The 19,258-nt window shown below is 35.2% G+C and overlaps 1 protein-coding gene across 5 annotated transcripts; it reads left to right on the forward strand.

Annotated features, from left to right (window-relative positions):
* The first annotated feature begins 567 nt into the window (after window positions 1-567).
* On the forward strand, window positions 568-19,258 carry LOC7488593 (stromal processing peptidase, chloroplastic). Of its 5 annotated transcripts, none has more exons than XM_052450508.1 (26): window positions 568-762; window positions 882-1,053; window positions 1,234-1,477; window positions 3,641-3,882; window positions 5,376-5,589; window positions 6,625-6,672; window positions 6,828-6,935; window positions 7,029-7,217; window positions 7,328-7,627; window positions 9,324-9,425; window positions 10,004-10,138; window positions 10,534-10,758; window positions 11,385-11,588; window positions 11,708-11,878; window positions 12,274-12,423; window positions 13,435-13,572; window positions 13,721-13,948; window positions 14,037-14,189; window positions 15,060-15,186; window positions 16,007-16,157; window positions 16,605-16,725; window positions 16,811-16,891; window positions 17,210-17,311; window positions 17,422-17,572; window positions 18,000-18,152; window positions 18,869-19,258. In XM_052450508.1, the coding sequence occupies exons 2-25, from the start codon at window positions 890-892 to the stop codon at window positions 18,089-18,091; spliced, it is 3,840 nt and encodes a 1,279-aa protein (XP_052306468.1). In that variant the 5' UTR covers window positions 568-762; window positions 882-889; the 3' UTR covers window positions 18,092-18,152; window positions 18,869-19,258. The 5 variants fall into 5 exon arrangements, with proteins under 5 accessions (XP_052306468.1, XP_024451118.1, XP_024451121.1 ...); XM_024595350.2 differs by having other exon boundaries at window positions 568-756; XM_024595353.2 differs by having other exon boundaries at window positions 569-756; window positions 16,025-16,157.

Here is a 19,258-nt window from a genome sequence, read left to right on the forward strand (position 1 = left end):
TGTTTATTTTTGAGCCAAACCGAAATTGGACCAAATCTATTAGTTTAGTTTTAAATTTTTTAAAATGGAATAAATCTAATTTAATTTATGGGATTTTTAGTTATGCTATTTTTAATTAATTTTAGCTTAACAAGTTTTTAATTTATAATGAGTGTTTTTTTATTCAATTCAATTTTTTTTTATTTTTCAAATTAAAACCGAATAAAAAAAAATTATTTTTTAAATTTTTCTAACTGAAATTATCCTAAAAAAACTATTCAACTCAATTAATTTAATCAATTTGGAATCAATTTTTACAAATAATTTGAATAATTCAATTAATTATTTAATTTACTCACCCTCGTTCAAGTTGTCATTGTTTGAGAATATAAGAAATATTATTTGTTAAAGTATTTTTTATTTAAAAATATATTAAAAATATATTTTATTTTTTTTATATTTTCATGTCAAAACAATAAAAAAATACTAAAAAAATTAATTATTTTTTTTCTTTTTCAAAAAGACTATTAAACCACGTTGCCGAACATATCCTTCTATCTTCAAACGGTCTAAACTCCAAATTCTCTTGCCTGGAAAAGAAGCTAGCCACCCGTCTCAAATAACACACACACACTAACGAGCCAGAGCCATGCGCTAGAAAAACACAGAACACCCCAAGCCCACCCCGAGGAAAAAAAATCTTAAGCAGAGACGAAGAGAAGGATAGCAAGAGAAAGGCCTGTCAATCAATCAATTCTCTTCAGCCGGCAGCATACGGTATCTGTAGCGTCTTCTTCTTCTTCTTCTTCTTCTATCTGCTTCAGCTTTCTTCTATGGATACTCAATGTTGTTAACTGTTGTTTTACTTGCGTATCCTGTAACGTCTTCTTCTTCTTCTATAGGTTTAGTCATGGCGAGTACAGCTGCCCCAAGCTCTGTATTGATGACGAGCTTGCCTCAAATCCGTACAGATGATACTTTCTCAAGGAAGAACCGGATAAACCTAATTCGTTCCCCTTTGATTCGATTCCAAGCCAGCCATCATCAATCTTGTCATTGCATTTCCTCCAAAAGGTAATCGCATTTCTGGAACTTGAACTGTTCTGTGTAGTTGAGATTTTACAATTTGTACAATTTTGAGGGTTTTTTATGATGAATTGATGAAATTTATGCTTTATCTTGCTTCTCTTGCTGGCTATGAACATTATTGTTCTGTTTGCTCAAGTCTAGTTTTTTATTTTTTTTATTTTGAAGGTGGAAACATGAGTTTGCTGCCGGTAGATCAGGTACTAGTAGAAAGAAGAATAATGCTTGGAAACATTGTAGTTCGTTCCTTGGTGAGAGAGTGGTTGAGGCATCTTTTCCAGAACAATTTAAGTGCATGTCTTGCTCCCTTAACCGCCGTAGAAGCCGCTATAGCATCAAGAGATCTATACCTAGAGCCTTTATTGATAAGTCTGCTTTTCGTTTGTCTGGCCATTCATTCGATACTGCTTCTGTAAGTACACATCTCCTGCTTCCTACTTTTGATGACCATCTGTTCTGTTTTGAGGTGTCAAAATGTTATCCCCCTTTCCCCTTTCCCCTTTTAGATGGAAGAAGAAGATTATATTAAAAAGGAGGCAAAAACACGATCACAGAAATGAAGTGTGTTTATTAGTTGGACAAATAAAGCTCTTTAGTTCTATCGATTATCGGTTACTGTGAATCATTAAAAGATCCCAGAATGGCACAAAAATAAGCCAAAATGCTGTTATATCCCAACAGTTGTCTCAATAAAGAGAGGCTTAGAATCTTTTTTTTTTTAGAACAGAATGTTTTCGAATCTCGTGTTTTCTATGATGCAGGATGCATTTGAGATTTCTGTCCTCGTTCTCTATGGTGGTTTAGGCTCGGACAATTGGGGATTTTAAGGTTTGGGTTAAAGAGAAAGGGAAGTAAGGCTTGTACACCTACAAAGAGAAAAACCTAAGCATCATAGCTAGGATTCTTAGAAATCTCACAACCATGGAAGCATAAATTGTTGGAAGTTTTATTCATAATTCTTTTTCTCCATATTGAAATATTACATATCTAATAGCTTTATATAGTTCCAAATTCTCCCACTCTTTTAAGGGTGTGAACTCCTGAATAAGAAAAATAACAATTCCTAAAATCATAATTAGTGTAGGAAAACTGAAACAAAATTTTTAGGACTTATAAAGTAAAACCTAAACTCTGAAAATCCATCAGATTTGGAAATTTCAAAAATACCCCTCTATTTGAAAATCACATAAGAATACAGGAATTCTGCCTCTCTTTTTTTTCAACTGCATTGTTCTCTCCTGGTTGGAGAAATCTTAAACTTGTGCTCTTAAAGTGTCAAAGCTGCAAAAACTGAATAACCTTTAGTGACTTCCTTGCCTCAACACAACATCCTTGAAAAAGAAAACAAAAACTCTTTTTTGAAGGTGTCGGCAGTGATACTATGACATGTTTACACTCCATTGCACCATAAACTTAGGGAATGGTGGACACTATGTGCGCTGTAAAAGGGCCTAATAGTTTTGAATTTCTGGAAGCTCAGTGAAATACTGGTTTAGAGCATGAAGGAAAGGCTATGGATCATGCAGAACATCAACACATCAAAAAAGGGCAGTGAAAGAGCTGCTTTGACATAAACAACCTGGTCAATATGCTAGAAATGAAGAATTTAGAATCTCGGATGGAAGCAGCAGAGAGAGATTAATGAACCTCCTTCCTACTACAAATAATCCAAAGTGGCAATAGAAAGAAGAAAAACCACCATAGAATCTGTACATGTCCTCAAATTCTTACCACCTTTCCTGTTCTTACAATAGGCTAAGCTTGCCAATAAGCTATCTGTTATTCAATACAAATCCTAAGTATTCCATTGCTCTTATTGTATTTCTGAGCACTCTGGATATGGAGCACACTCCTTGCACTCTTTGCATGTTCAAGGTTCACTTTGCATTAGTTCTGAGGACAAAAAGAATGAAAAGAAGGTTAATCTTGCATCAAGCATTTGGTTCAGTGGTTCTTCTATGTGATGTTAGAGAATAATATAAATCATATCCTGAGACCTCATCTAACAGCTTAAGCTATTAGGTTGAGATGATTCTTTGACATGTGATATCTTCTAGAATTCAATGGCATGTGCATAAGTTAATTGATGAGCGTTTATAGATTAATCTATAAAAAAAAGGGAAAGAAAGAAAGAAAAGAAAAAGAATAGAGAAGAAAGGTAAGTAATTAGAGCTGGTTTGGATTCCTACAAATTTATTTGGAGTTCATGCCAAGGTTGAGCTTGCCTTAATTGTTCTTTAGATCAGCTTTGATCCAACAATCATAAGCTTTTGCTTACTCAAGTGGAGCTTAAGCATGGGTTTTCTGGATTTGTTTGGTACTCTCACCATTACTAGAGTGTGTTCACTGTGATCAGGGATTAATTAATGACCATATCTGAAGAGTATTTCCTTATTTATGAAAATTGCATGACTGTTATCCCTAATTGTGTTCGTTCCAATGTCTGTTCAATTCCAGTGTACACCAATTTCTACGCTTGCCTCAGATAATTGCTACTAACTTATTGTAGTCTTTTCATGCATATGATGTATGCATATTTTTCTAGATTGCTGATTGTTGTCTGCATAATTTCCAGGCAAAGCATGTTCATGTCCCATGTGCATCAATGGGTCCAAATGAGCCACATGCAGCAAGTATAGCCTGCCCAGATGGTATTCTTGAGAGACAAGATTCCCATTTATTAGATTCTGAATTAGAAAGAGCAAGACTACTTGAGTTTTTGAATTCTGAACTTCCATGTCACCCCAAGTTACACAGAGGACAACTGAAAAATGGACTCTGTTATCTGATTCTACCAAATAAAGTTCCACCAAACAGGTATAGTTCATGCACTCCTGTGTGACTTATGTTATTCATCATGTTTCCAGGGCATGCCACTTTAAGAATTCTAAAATCTTATGGTTATTATATAAGATAGTTACCGCATGATAGGAGCTAGATGCTTGTTCTATGGTTCATTCAAAAAAGTTATATTTACTTCTTGTAAATGCTTGAAATATCATTACATACATCCCTGTACATTTTATTACCACATGTCCTTGTCAAATGACGTGTGAGAGGACCTGAAGGTGACTTTTAGGGCATAATTCAAGGTTAAACTCTTCAATTAATGAGGAAAGATAAACTACAATAACAATTCATAACAAATAAGGAAACTAAGTGCTCTTCCTCGGATCATTGAACAGTAAGCATCCTTATATATGTATATATATTATTAGAGAATAATATAAATCATATCCTGGGACCTCATCTAAAAGCTTAAGCTATTGAGTTGAGATGGTTCTTTGACATGGTATCAGAGTCTTGATGACCAAGCGGTCACGAGTTCGAATCTCACCATCCCCATTTATTTGATAAAAATTAAGTACAAGGTAATGTGGGCATGTGCAAGTTTCAAGCCCAAAGGGCTTTCACTTGAGGGAGTGTATTAGAGAATAATATAAATCATATCCTGGGACCTTACCTAAAAGCTTAAGCTATTAGGTTGAGATGGTTCTTTGACATATATAACCCATCCATTAATCCATTAATGTGATATTGAAAGGTTATTTTCAAAATTTAATAAGCAATTTCCTAGACTTCTACTCTTTGAGGAATTGGGTTGCTCCATGTATTCTTGACTATAGATGCTTGTCTTAAATTCTCCATATGTTCATAAGTTCATTCTTCTATAGCACATGATGCTAACAACTAACGTATTGTTTGAACCTTTCTTGCAAGTTAGATGTAACTAGCATTTGGTGTTTTACTTATGGAAGTCTAATGGATTACAAATTTGAAATATGTTAGCACATCCAACAAAAGCTTCCATTATGACAATACATTAACTTCGTATTTCACAAGAGCAAAGCTAACATTATGAAGGGGAGACATATTAGAGGCCAATTCCAGTTATCATGAAATGTGTTGAACTAGGTGTAAGTTAAAGTAAATTGAATTCATGACCATGCTGAAGAATATAGTAGTTGCATGGTTATGATACTAAATCAATTCATTGAATTTCTCTTTAGCTCACCAAATGATATTAGAACTTCTTACTGAATGTTAAATTCTTCTCTCGCAAGAGATGTATAGTTGTGGGATTTTCAAAATCATATTTGCTTTATTTTTCTACTCAAAATCTAGAGGGCCCTGAAATCTTTTCTTTTAATTCTTTAACTCCCATTTATGCAGTACCCTAAAATTTCTCATTTCATCTAGTCAGTGGTATTTGGAAAGAGAGGATACCATCCATGGTTAAGGGTTTTAATTCGATGGTGGTAATTGGTATGGTCAAAACTCACCATTCCTTCTCTCATATACAAAACTAGCTTTCAATTTTTTAGGTTTGAGGCACACATGGAAGTTCATGTAGGATCAATAGACGAGGAAGATGATGAGCAAGGAATTGCACATATGATTGAACATGTTGCATTCCTTGGAAGTAAGAAACGTGAGAAACTTCTTGGAACAGGGGCCCGATCTAATGCTTACACTGATTTCCACCATACAGTGTTCCACATTCATTCACCAACTTGTACAAAGGTTTGTCACTTTTCTCAATCTTTTCCTACACTAACAATTGATTTAATTTAATGGTTTTGGTTGTTGTGTTCTTAACACCTTTTTAAGCTCCAACTGTTTCCTTTCACTCTGTTGTGTGCTTTTATTGTGATATTCTTTTGATCTGGTTTTTTCCTTGCAGCTCTTTGGTAACTTTTGATGGGTTCAAAAAAGTATTGTTTGAAGATAAATAATTCTATGCCATGATGGAGAAATATAAAAAAATAAAAGCCATCAAAATATTCAATGTTCTTTTATAGTGAGCCAAAAAAAGAGAGTAGTAGTTAAACACTTTAAAGCATGGATTATGATTGCAAATTTATAATATAGTTGATATCTTATATATCAGCAAAAGACTGTTAACTCTACAAAGCAAGGATTATAACTACAAATTAAGGAATATACATATGTATTAGACAATATATATATGTGGTGTTTAATAGAAGATATTTTAATTACTAGAACAAACTTGTGTGTTTGTGTGCATTTGTAGATGTGCTTCATCTGATTCAAACTAAGTTGCTTGTTAGTATGTTTTGCACCTTGCTGGAAGGAAAAAAAGACTTCAGAATGTGCACCCAACATATTAGAGTTTATTTATTTTTGCACAATGAAAACAACTCTAAAAATCTTATTGTTCAATATGTCCTTTGCATGGGATAGTGTGCACCAAGCATCTGATAAAGTTATGGAAGTTAACATACATATGGATAAGTTTCATTAATTTGGTGGAGTACACTTGAATTTTGGTGGAGTTGCTGATTGTTATCTGTACCCAATATGGTAGACATATGATACTATAGAATGAGTATCTGCGTGACTTGTTGAGAGAATTAGGGAGATACATTAGTATGTCTTGCAATATTGTGTCTCCATGCTTGCCTATTGTAATTGAATGCTTGCATTATAAACTACCTTATCTTTATGTCTTGCTATCTTTTTCTTGCCTCTTGCACCAATACGTTTTGATTAAATTCCACCATGTGGTATTTATTGATGGCAAATGGTGCTTGCCAGGATGCTGATGGAGATCTACTCCCCTCTGTGTTGGATGCCTTGAATGAGGTACAGATAAAGGAATTGCTCTTGTATTTGAGATGCTTCCCTTAGTTTGGATTTTTTTTTTGTCAAGAAGACAAATGTTTGCTAGGATGATGGCATGCAGAGTAAAGATTTGACAATTACAATGTCTTATTTAATGTATCCGTTTCATTGAACAGATAGCTTTCCACCCGAGCTTCCTCGCTTCTCGAGTTGAAAAGGAAAGGCGTGCTATACTTTCAGAACTACAGATGATGAATACTATAGAATATCGTGTTGACTGCCAGGTACAGACTCAGTGTTGCTTATAAATTGAAACTAGTTAATGTTTGAATATTTCTGTTTAATAACAATGTTTGATGATTTTCTTTTGAATGTAGTTGTTACAACATCTACATTCAGAAAACAAGCTGAGCAAAAGGTTCCCAATAGGATTGGAAGAGCAGATTAAGAAGTGGGATGCAGAGAAAATTAGGAAATTCCATGAGCGTTGGTACTTCCCAGCAAATGCAACTCTATACATTGTTGGTGACATTGATAACATTTCAAAGACGGTTCACCAAATTGAAGTATGCCCAAAAACTTGTTGATCGTAATTTGTAGCAATTAATCAGTGTCTGGATTAGTAACTTATGTATCTATCTTGAAACAAGGACTATAATTACTTCTTGATGTGCAGAATGTCTTTGGACAAACTGGCCTGGAAAACAAGACAGTTTCTGCTCCTTCTCCAAGTGCATTTGGTGCAATGGCTAGTTTTCTTGCTCCTAAGGTCTCAGTTGGGCTCCCTGGAAGTTCATCTCGTGAAAAGTCATCTAGTTCTCTAGACCAATCCAAAATCATTAAAAGGGAAAGGCATGCAGTCCGTCCTCCTGTCGAGCATTATTGGTCTCTTCCTGGAAGCAATGCAAATTTGAAGCCACCACAGATATTTCAGCATGAGTTTCTTCAGAATTTCTCAATTAATATGTTCTGCAAGGTATGGACAACAAGAGTAGTGATCATGTTTTGCAGCATTTTGCTGTGTGCTGGTTCTTTTGCAGATGCTCTTGTTTTGTTTTATCCTCCTACTTCTTGGGGTGATGATTGCTATTGTGTGTATCTCACCGCATTCTAACTTCAGAGCAAATTCAGTAAAAAACATCATTTTATCTGCATCACTGTTTCCACCTTCATGTGCAAGTTGTGATGACAAACAGTAAAATTGAAGAGTTGTTGGGATTCTTGCTACTTGGAAAGGGAATTTTGGCAGAAAGTGAAGCCATTGAGTGGTGTTTCTGTTTAGGAAGGACTTCCTTTGCATTGTCTCAACGCGTTACTTGAGACAGTGCTATGACTAGATCAATTATTTATCATCTCAGAAACTTGTTGGACTGCATGCTTTGATTTAAAGTTTTATGGTTCCGCTTGTTAAGTTGAATCTTAGTTCCACTTGATTTCTAGATCTTTCGGGTGTGTTTTTTTTTTTTAAAAATTTAGTGTTGTGTCTGGGTCTCCATATGTTCTGCCCCCTGCAGTTTGTGATAGTTTTTCCCCTACTTTCCATTTGGAACTTTTTTGAAGGAATGAATTGAATTCTACAAAATGGCAGTTGAGCTGAAATAAAAATTTCCTTGTTACTTCTGATAGAATAGAAACAAAATAAAGTTTATCTTCTGAATTCATCTTCTGAATTCTGTAACAGGCCATTTTAAGTCAACTCATGAGCAACAAATTATACCAAAGTCGGTGCAAATTGATTATTATGGGAATCATTTTTGCAATTTGTTTCTTGCTTTTGATTTCAAGCTGGGTATTGTAAAAATTAAGAAGACCATTGCTTATCCCAACGAATAATTGATGACCTACAAAGAACAAAGTTTATTATGAACATGAATAAAATTTTCCAAACCAAATGATATATGATCTTTGGATTATTTTTTTCCAGTGTTTTACCACCTATGTGTGTTTCACGAGTTTGTTCCAGTAATAAATTGTGTCTCTTTCTGAATTGGTCTCTTGATGGTTGTTAACACCCTTCAATAACCCAAGTTTATATGCATTAGTGTTGTGCTATGCCACTTATTTTTTATTTCATACTTTAGAATGGTGAGACTGTGAAGCATTGGCACTAATAAAGTGTGCCTTGGATTTAGTGTTATTATAGATAACTGCCTGTCAACTCCCCACAGAGGACATGGATTCTAGATTCTATTCATTCATATATGTCATATTTCAATCTGATGCATGATATATAGAAGCAAGTCTTTGTAATGCTGTTTGAAAGGAGAATATCATTTTTACATCTTAGTCAAAGGAAAGAAAATCAATTGGTTACTAATAATCTCGCCTTCCCATGCTGTTCATTCTGTACCCATTAGCCACTTTTCATGGCACGCCACTTTGAAGAACACTTTTCCATTCACATAAACATAAAAAAAACATGAAGGTTTTCTCTGGTTCCCTTCTTGTAATTTAAGAAAAATCTGGTGTGTCTAAGACACTTGCAGTTATATGCTGTTAAATTCTTTATCAGCATGTGGAAAATTTTGCTTATGTGTTTCTCCCTTTGGGACTAGTATTCAATGTTCAACATGCAGAAATACTAGCCTTTGGAAAAGTGGGCTTGATTCATTGTTTTTTTCCCCCCTTTATTCGGGTTTGGGATTGACATCATGCTCTGGATTTTGCTGCAGATTCCGGTGAGCAAGGTCCAAACGAATGGTGACTTGTGCAGTGTTTTGATGAAGAGAATATTTCTATCTGCACTGCACTTCCGAATTAATACAAGATACAAGGTTTCTGCTGGTCATGTTATATATAGTTTGAGCCTTTTGCCGCACTTGTTTCTTTCCTTTGCTTTCCTATTGGTCACCATTTAACCTGTGATTGGGTTGGTCTCTAATTGTTTTTTCCTTATATATCAATTTTAATTTGTTCTGTTGCTTTACATGCGTGTTTGTTTGGGAATTGCCTTTTAGTAAACATAGATTATGAATGATGATGGTTTTATTGCTGACAAATGCTTAAGGTTTCTTCTGACTATCGATCATGAATTTAGCTATGCTTTTGTTTCAATGAGCAGGATGAAAGTCAATGCAAATTTAACAATTAAGATTTTAACTCAAACATATAGTAATTCTGCAGACTGCTGGTAAAAAAATTATGGAAGCTGGAAAATTGTCAGGATGAAAGTCGGTGCAAATTTAACAATTAAGATTTGAACTCAAACATATAGTAATTTTGCAGACTGCTGGTAAAGAAAATGACAAGCTGGAAATTTGTCTATATTGTATTGATTTCTGTATGTGTAGGTCCATATCTCTTAGTTTCATTAGCCCTCCCAAATTTTTTGTTAATTTGTTAAAATTTTCAGAGTTCAAATCCACCATTCACTTCAGTTGAATTGGATCATAGTGATTCTGGAAGGGAAGGATGCACTGTCACAACTCTTACAGTGACTGCAGAACCCAAGAATTGGCAAAATGCAATTAAAGTTGCTGTTCAGGAGGTTCGTACTTTTCTGTTCTTACTGTCTTCACTCTCATTGCTACTGTTAATGCAATTCCATTGCATCAATTTTTTCGTTGCTATTTTCATTCAGGTTGGAATTATTATCAGATAACAAGCTCTTTTTTTTTCTATTTGTTGTTATTTCCCTTATTTGCTAACTGTAGAAGAGGGCATGGTTTTTTGTTTAATAAGATTACATTAGCAGTTGCAACTATTAATAGTAGTCTTCAGTGGGCCATGCATCTATTTGTGTTTTTTTGGCAAAAATTCTGGAGACAGAAAGCATTGAATCTTATTTGATGCTGCTACCAACTTTGCTCAATCAAATTTAGATCTTCTTCCTTTTCTCATCTTTTCCTGGTTAAAATATTTTATAGATTTTGTTTGATGCAGGTTCGAAGGCTTAAAGAATTTGGTGTCACAAAGGGTGAATTAACTCGCTATATGGATGCACTTTTAAAAGATAGCGAACATCTGGCAGCTATGATTGATAATGTATCATCTGTTGATAATTTGGAATTTATCATGGAGAGTGATGCTCTTGGCCATACTGTGATGGATCAGAGACAAGGACATGAGAGTTTGTTTGCTGTTGCTGGAATGGTCACACTTGAAGAAGTAAATTTCACCCATAGTGGCCCTAACTATTATTGCCTGTTGTGCACACTCTTATTCCTGTAAAATGAAATTATGTAACGTGTGTGCTAGTAATCCAGGAAGTCATAACTTCATCATTGTCATGTGTGCTTATATTTTGATTTTGACTCTTACTGTCGCGCCTTTTCCCCCCCTTATGTTTCAGTATATAGCCTGAACTTGCTTTAGAACTGCCATGCTATTATTAGTATAGAGACTAATACAGAGCCATAGTTAGTATTGTGCCAAAATACTATATTCTAGAAGATACTTAATTTTTCTAATGGTTTTGATGCTTCACAAATTTTGCCATTAACATTTATCTAATGCCTTGATTTCTTGTCTCTTAACTTTAATTTGTTTGTTGATGAGGTTTTATTGGAAATATTCGTGGTTATTATTGTGATATATTTGCCTTTGGTAGTAGATGCTTTGTGAATGTAATGCTTTTTTGCATAGCCTGGTGTGCTTTCTGAAGTTTTTGAAGTTGAGAATGAGGATTTTGAGGTTCCTTTGTATATTCACTCTTTTGTTTGTGAAATTATTATTTTTTCATGACCTTTTCTAGTTATTTTAACTCTCTCTCTCTCTCTCTCTCTCTCTCATAGGTCAATTCTATTGGTGCCAAGTTATTAGAATTTATCTCTGATTTTGGAAAACCTACTGCGCCCATTCCTGCAGCAATCGTTGCATGTGTTCCTACAAAAGTGCATATTGATGGATTGGGTGAAACCGAGTTCAAGATATCCTCAAGTGAGATTACAGCTGCCATAAAATCAGGATTGGAGGAAGCAATTGAGGCTGAGCCAGAGGTGTCCACATGGAACTTAGCATGCTTTGTTCTTTTTACTTTTTTTTTGGTTTTTATATAAACAGCCAGTTATTGAAATAAACTTCATTGACAAGTTCATTTATTTGATTCTATGTGCAGCTTGAAGTGCCAAAAGAATTGATATCTTCAACACAGTTAGAGGAGTTAAGGTTAGAACGTAGGCCATCCTTTGTTCCCTTACTTCCAGATGCAGGCTATACGAAATTGCATGACCAAGAAACAGGCATCACTCAGTGTCGTCTTTCAAATGGAATTGCTGTAAATTACAAGGTATCCTTATGCATGTTTATATTCAGCTGGTCACTTCATTATACTGATGTTTTGATGTTGTTTAATATGCCATTGAATTTGGATTCCTTTCGTGTTTGCAATTCCACTCAATTATATATATATATATATATATATATATATATATATATAGGTGATCCCTAATAACGATCTGTTACTGTAGTGTAACAGTGCTTGCGGTATTTATTTATGAAGACATGTTGCATTTTGGTTTTAATCTTCACTTCAAAGCAAAACAATACTTCTTGTCTGTTCCATCTTTCATCCTCATTTTTTGCATCTGGATGGTAATAAAAAACTTGATATATACATATTGGGAATATGCTTAATATAGCACCACCTATTTCAATTTTAGTTTAATCCCACGCTGTGTACAGATATCCAAAAGTGAATCCCGGGGAGGTGTCATGCGGCTTATTGTGGGTGGGGGCCGAGCAGCTGAAAGTTCCGAGTCTAAAGGAGCTGTTGTTGTGGGTGTTCGAACTCTCAGTGAGGGTGGTCGTGTTGGCAGCTTTTCGAGAGAGCAGGTAAGTCTAGTACTATATATTATGTTTCTTTTTAAAATTAAATATTAGAAAGTTCATTGTGTGGGTTAGACTATTGATTATGAAATGAATGTCAAAAAGAAGTCATCAATATCATTTTTACTAGCGGTGCTTGTCCTCTATTTCGTCTTATTAGAATTTTCAATTTTTATCTGAAAGATCTGCCATAAAAAAATCAGGTTAAATGGTAGTGCAGGCTGGTTGTTTAGACTTGAGGAAACCTTGGATAATCTTTTTGCTAAAGGAAATTACACAGTCATGGTCCTATTAGATTACAGTCTTGGAAGGGAGAATTTGGAGACACTCCTACCCTTTATGGTTTTTAATGTAGAGCGCGCACTTGAGAATTGAACACGGACCTTTGTTGTGGCAAATTCCCCTATATTTTTAGATCAAGAAAAAAAAATTGAAACCAGGATGAGGCTGTATGAGTTATGAAAAGCAATAAAGAGAGATCTCAAAACATAGTGAAACTAAGCAGCAGTTTAGATAGCTTGTCAAGAATATTATCAAAGCCATCAAAACAGATAAATAAATAAATTGTCTGAATTATAGGTGACATTTTTCTTCAGATATGATTTCATGTTGCATATATACGCTTTTTTTACAGAGCAGATCTTTTGAAGTTTTTTATCAGTAAATTAGCTTTGATAAGGAATCATTTGCAGACTAGGATTTATTGCAGTTAAATACTTTATGAAACATGAAGAATTTTGGAGGAAAAACATATATAGAATGTGATCTGTGTATATGAATATGCTTGTGTTTAATAATTCATTATGGGACTGAGAAATTAATATTCTAAAGATGAAATCATAGTCAAAATCTTCAATTATCAGGCGTGAGTGTGTTAAGTATAATGGGTTTCCAGTTTTTTAGAACTGCTGCTGCATTATGTGAAGTTAGCTGCATGCAATCATTTTTTTTATGCGTGCTGGGAAGTTTTCTCAGTAGTTCATTTTACCCTCATTACTGTGCTATATGCTTCTTCAGGTAGAACTTTTTTGTGTGAATCACCTAATAAATTGCTCTTTGGAGTCAACTGAGGAATTTATTTGTATGGAGTTCCGCTTCACTCTGCGAGACAATGGGATGCAAGCAGCATTTGAATTACTTCATATGGTACTTGAGGTACCCCATCAATAACCAATATATGCTGACCAGTAAAAGTTTAGTGTCATTTTTAGGTGGTGTTTGGTTTTTTTGGTTGCTTTTGATGGATGCCACATTGTTGACCTCATATACTGATATTTTGATACCTGAAATTGCTGAATCCCAGAATAGTGTCTGGCTGGATGATGCATTTGACAGAGCAAGGCAACTCTACTTGTCATATTACCGGTCCATTCCCAAAAGCTTAGAACGGGCAACTGCTCACAAGCTCATGACAGCAATGTTGAATGGGGATGAGCGGTTCATTGAGCCAACCCCACAATCATTACAAAATTTAACACTGAAATCCGTAAAAGATGCAGTGATGAATCAGTTTGTTGGTGGAAACATGGAGGTGTGTGATTATCTGCTTGTTAATCCTGCATATCACATCGGGAAACAGATATTTCATCATCTAAAAGGTGCATGTCTTCATTCTTCAGGTAAGTATTGTTGGAGATTTCTCAGAGGAGGAGGTTCAGTCTTGCATTATTGATTACCTGGGCACAGTTAGAGCAACAAGAGATTCTGATCAGGAACAAGAATTTAATCCTGTCATGTTTCGACCATCCCCTTCTGATTTGCAGTTTCAACAAGTGAGGATCAAAACAATTTTTATTACTTGAAAATTCTCACATTTGAGAATTAAAATGCCAGGAAAATCTTCATGCAGAATATTGTTAGTATGCTTGCAATGAGCTGAGCTTGCTAACGACACTGCTCGGCTGGTTTGTAAACACGGCTTGTTTTAGAAATAAGGCTGAATCAAACAAGCATGTGCTTTACTTCAAGTCTCATGGATGTCATTCCGTGCAAGCATTGTTACTCATTAAACAGCTCTCTCTGATTTTTTTTTTAAAAACTTGAATTTATTTTGTTTTTGGAGTGATTGTTGTCCTGAATCCTTTTGAGGGTGAGATTTAGTGTTGGATTGAAACTGAGTATTTTTATGTTGGCGAAGATTGTCTAGTAATTTAATTTGCTAGTGGTTATAGTCTTCAACTTTTCATTTGTTATTTGTAATTTGTATCCTTGTTTTGGGTTGCCATTTGAGATTCAGTCATAGGTTATGACTGATTGAAGATTTACAAGAAGTGAATTAAATAAGTTCTGATTGAAGATTAACAACAAGTGAATTAAATAAGTTCGGTTGAGCTGCCCACATCTAAGTTCCAAATTTGTGCTTGTGGAGGCTGGTCATTAAAACATGCTAGTTGATGTGTTCTGAGCTTGACCTTGAGCTGGCTTGTTGGAGCTCAAATTGAGCTCGAGCAAGTTTGGGCATTTCATCTATGTGACTGAGCCAACCCTGCAAGCAAGTACTAATTGGTTTGGCTTATTAGATGAAGCCCTAATGCGTACCAGATTCCTAGTTTGATTTTTTCTTTTTGAAGTTTATGGAAGTAACCTGGGTCATTGTGCATTTATGTGACAAGAGCGCTTAGAGTATCTGTGCTCTTATGCAGGTGTTTTTGAAGGATACTGATGAGAGAGCATGTGCATATATTGCTGGTCCTGCACCAAATCGTTGGGGTTTCACTGTTGATGGAACAGACCTGTTCAAGTCAATGAGTGGCTTTTCGGTTTCAGCTGGTCAGTTTTCATTCTATAAGTAAAATTAATAAATTTGATGTGTATTTTGATTCTTGTAAGATTTCTTAAGAGTTGTGAGGGAATAATGGAATGAAATGAGAAATAAAAAAGGGAAGAACTTAGTTGCAAATGGTTGGATAAGCTGTATGGCTGGAAAGATGGGGATAGGATAGTATTCCTTTTTTCAGGTGCTTCGAGGGAGTTTCTTTAGCTGATTTTCAGTGGAACTTGGCTGCTCATTAATGATATCCGTTTTGCTTTATTATTTGGGAGGACGACTTATTCTCCAGCAAGCTTTTGTAGTTCTTTTTGCTGTTACTACAATCTTCTCTTATCTAAAAAATATATCCGCAAAAATTCCTTTTTGTTTAGCCCTTCTATCATGATCCATGTTAAGCTTATATTCGCGGGCTTTTTTTTTTTAATTGCTCTTCTAAAATCTGTGTGCAAAATTAATTGTGACAGATAATCTTGTAAATAGGATACGTGTCTTAGTTAATTCACTGCATTTTTAATATAGCATTCAAAGTATTGCAAGAAATGGGTCTCTTTTCAGAAGGCATGGATTATATGGATAACCACTTGGTTTGGTTTCCAATGTGTCTATTCAATTTTCATGTTGCTTTTCTTTTGGATTGAATACTGTCGAGTCTTGTCTGCTTATAAAAGATGCTGGTTGACATGTTATAGAAAATGTAAATTTATTCAGGTTTACCTTTGTGAACATTGTCTGGCTCGCTTCTGAACTGTTTCTCTGCATAGAAAGTGGAAAACAACTTTATTTTTTCCCAAAAAACTGAAGTGTGACTCATAATCTCAGCTGGCCAATGCTTTGCAGATGCACAACCAATATCTGAAACACAACAGATAGACGGGATGGATGTTCAGAAGGATATGCAAGGAAAACTTCGCTGTCATCCACTCTTCTTTGGCATAACAATGGGGCTACTGGCTGAGATCATAAATTCTCGGTGATTTTCCTGACAGGCTTGCTTAGAAAGCATTTCATCTATATGATATCACTGCATAGTTTAGCAATTCACTATCATGCGTGCATTAACCAGTGTTATTGTTTGTTTCTTTCTAGTGTTTGTCTGGACTGTTCCTGAGGGAATTTAGTCTAGTTGTATCATACTCTGCAAAACTGCCTCTCCATAGGATTGCTACCTTAAGAACAAACAAACAAATAAAAATGTGTACCCATCTAATGCTGTAAAATTACTTTGGGAAGTTAATAAAATTCAATATTGTACCATGGATGATCTGTCCATTTTACTCTTTGTTAACACTTCTTGACTAGCAGATGAGGCAGTAATCTTTTAGTTTTGAAAATTATGCAGCCTTGAATCTAAAATATTTGTAGCTACCATAGCTATGAATTGTTGTATTTTCATGCAGCAATTCTTTGTTTTGTGCAGGCTTTTTACCACAGTTAGGGATTCTCTTGGGTTGACATATGATGTATCGTTTGAGTTAAGCCTATTTGATAGGCTTAAGCTTGGTTGGTATGTTGTATCAGTAACATCAACTCCAGGCAAGGTGGGGGTTCATTTCCCTATATTCCATCTAATATTTTCTGTTAGTTCTGATGTATTCACTAGCTTTGGGTTCTATTAACATGCAGGTACATAAAGCGGTTGATGCATGCAAAAGTGTTCTTAGAGGGTTGCATAGCAACAAGGTTGCCCAGAGAGAGTTGGACAGGGTTAGATATTATTCAACTACTAGAATGCTGTTTGTGTTTTTCTGTGATTGACAGCATTTATACTCGGAACATAGGATTCATTGAAACAAACATGTTTAATGGAAATGATGAAAAACTTTTCTAGAAGTTCGTTCTTGTTATCCCCCTTCATAACAGCTTTTGCTTAAATTAACTTCCCTGCTGGGATTTGTTTTTTACTTTTCCTTAATAGGGGATATCTAATTGCATAATGGAGTAGAGTTGTCTTTTATATCCGCATGTATCTTATGTCTTGATGCACGTGTAGCATGTTTCCATTTTAACACTTAGCAATTACAGGCAAGACGGACGCTGCTAATGAGACATGAAGCTGAGATTAAGTCCAATGCCTATTGGCTTGGATTGCTTGCTCATTTGCAAGCCTCTTCTGTTCCGAGAAAGGTGAAAAACAATATGTTTGAAGCTTAGCTTTCCATCCTTTAGCTCTCATCTTCCAACTAGAAACAAAGTATGACTTCATGTGACCTGTTCTTTATGGTTCTGGGGTTCAGGACGTCTCATGTATTAAAGATCTCACTTCACTCTATGAAGCTGCCACAATTGAGGACATATACCTTGCATATGAACAATTGAAAGTAGATGAGGATTCTCTGTATTCATGCATTGGGGTTGCTGGGACACAAGCTGGAGAGGAGATTAATGGTAAACAGCCATAGTTGAAATTATTCAATTTCCCTGTCCAATGTTTCCTCCTATTTACAGTGTATTTGATTTAATATAAACCAGAATAAACAGAATGCAATGATCATTGATTTTATGAACTGAATTGAAATAATTGAAATCTGTATTGATTTAGAAGCCAATTAACAAGGTTACTTAAAATAGCACATTAATTCATAAATGAGTTGTTATGTCATTTTTCTTGGACATCAGGCACAAGGAACATCTTATCTTGTTTTGCCATTTCATGTTTGGATTTTTGGTGGCATATTCTCTTTGAACTGCTTGCATCTGTCTCTTTTTCCTTCTTTTTTTTTTGTTCTCTCTTTTTTGTCCTCTCTTTTTGCTTCATTTATTTAAGAGCTTTTCTTAAATTGTTCTCCCCATTTGATTAACTCATACTTTGCAGCTCCATTAGAAGTGGAAGAAACAGATGATGGTTTGCAGGGAGGCATACCTGTGGGACGTGGTTTGTCTACAATGACACGACCAACAACCTGATCTTCCTGGATGATTTAATATCATTGATTGCAGTGAAACCTTTTTTGGTTAGTGTTAGAAGGTATGGTTCTTATTGGCATTAAATCTTATATTAATTATTTATACAACAAGGCCTGTTGCAAACAGATATAGCAAGTTGCGTCCATGTATGGCTTGGGCCCATGCAATGAAATTAATAATTTTGATTCAAAGGTCTGGAAATTTCCTTCAAACATGCCAAGGCAGATGCATATATATCATGTCATTGGTTGAAATGTTAGAGAAGAACCAATGTTTTTTCTCTGCTTTTCTTTTCCGAGTCCTGAAATATGATATTCCTTGTGTGGAGAATGTGGGTTTATGTCAACCCACTTTGTAATTTATCACCAGCTGCCTTGAATAAAAGACTACGTTAAACCTTTTAAGGGTTTTACTTCTGTTAATCATATAAGGTCATATATTAGAATTAGTGACAAGCGAAGTTGAATGTAAGGTGTAAGGGTTCCGAACTTCCGATCCATGTCTGTCACTCTGTCACAGGATTCGGGTTAATTAGGGTCTGAGCTTGGGAGAAAGGGGAAGGTGTATCAGGACAGGGAGGAGGGTTTGTACCACCCTGCATTCCTTTATGATGATTTTTTTTTAATTATATCTCTTCCTGTGTTGAACACCTCAAGTTTGAGCATGCTGCTGAAAATTGCCATAGAATTCCATCTTCACAGTTCCATGGTATAATAAAAGGATAGTATGCTGCATTTCTTGTTTCTACATGTTAACAAGAAGTAAAATCATCTGCAGGATCGTGGGCAGCTCTCTACCTGATTTAAAGGTCCGATCAACAATTGATGGAGCTGTCCCATAAAGCCTCTCCTGGACTTTCAGAACGGTCTAGAATGTCCTATCGAGTGGTTCAGGTATGTCAAATTAGATGCCCAACAAAAGTAGTTGTGGAGTTGCGCAAGTTGATAGGGTTATTTTGATTGCTAGCAATTTCAATCACTGGGATACCAAAATTTTTACAGATGTTTGTATAGATTCTGTTCATGGTGTCATTAGCCGCTTGAATTGATTATAGTTTACAGTCTACACCAGTGCCAATTGTTTCTATTGTAAATTAACCAATTTTGTGTACTTGATATGGGGTCTATATACTGTATGATTTTCATGCAAAAATTGTTGTTAAACTCA

Source organism: Populus trichocarpa, chromosome 2 (genome assembly GCF_000002775.5).
Source record: "Populus trichocarpa isolate Nisqually-1 chromosome 2, P.trichocarpa_v4.1, whole genome shotgun sequence".
Taxonomy (NCBI): Eukaryota; Viridiplantae; Streptophyta; class Magnoliopsida; order Malpighiales; family Salicaceae; genus Populus; species Populus trichocarpa.

Bases quoted from the DNA above. Each gene is read 5' to 3' on its own strand.
- LOC7488593 (XM_052450508.1), top strand. From the start codon at position 890: ATGGCGAGTACAGCTGCCCCAAGCTCTGTATTGATGACGAGCTTGCCT. The intron at 14,190-15,059 runs GTGAGGATCAAA...GCTCTTATGCAG, and splicing joins CTGATTTGCAGTTTCAACAA to GTGTTTTTGAAGGATACTGA. The intron at 16,726-16,810 runs GTGGGGGTTCAT...ATTAACATGCAG, and splicing joins TAACATCAACTCCAGGCAAG to GTACATAAAGCGGTTGATGC.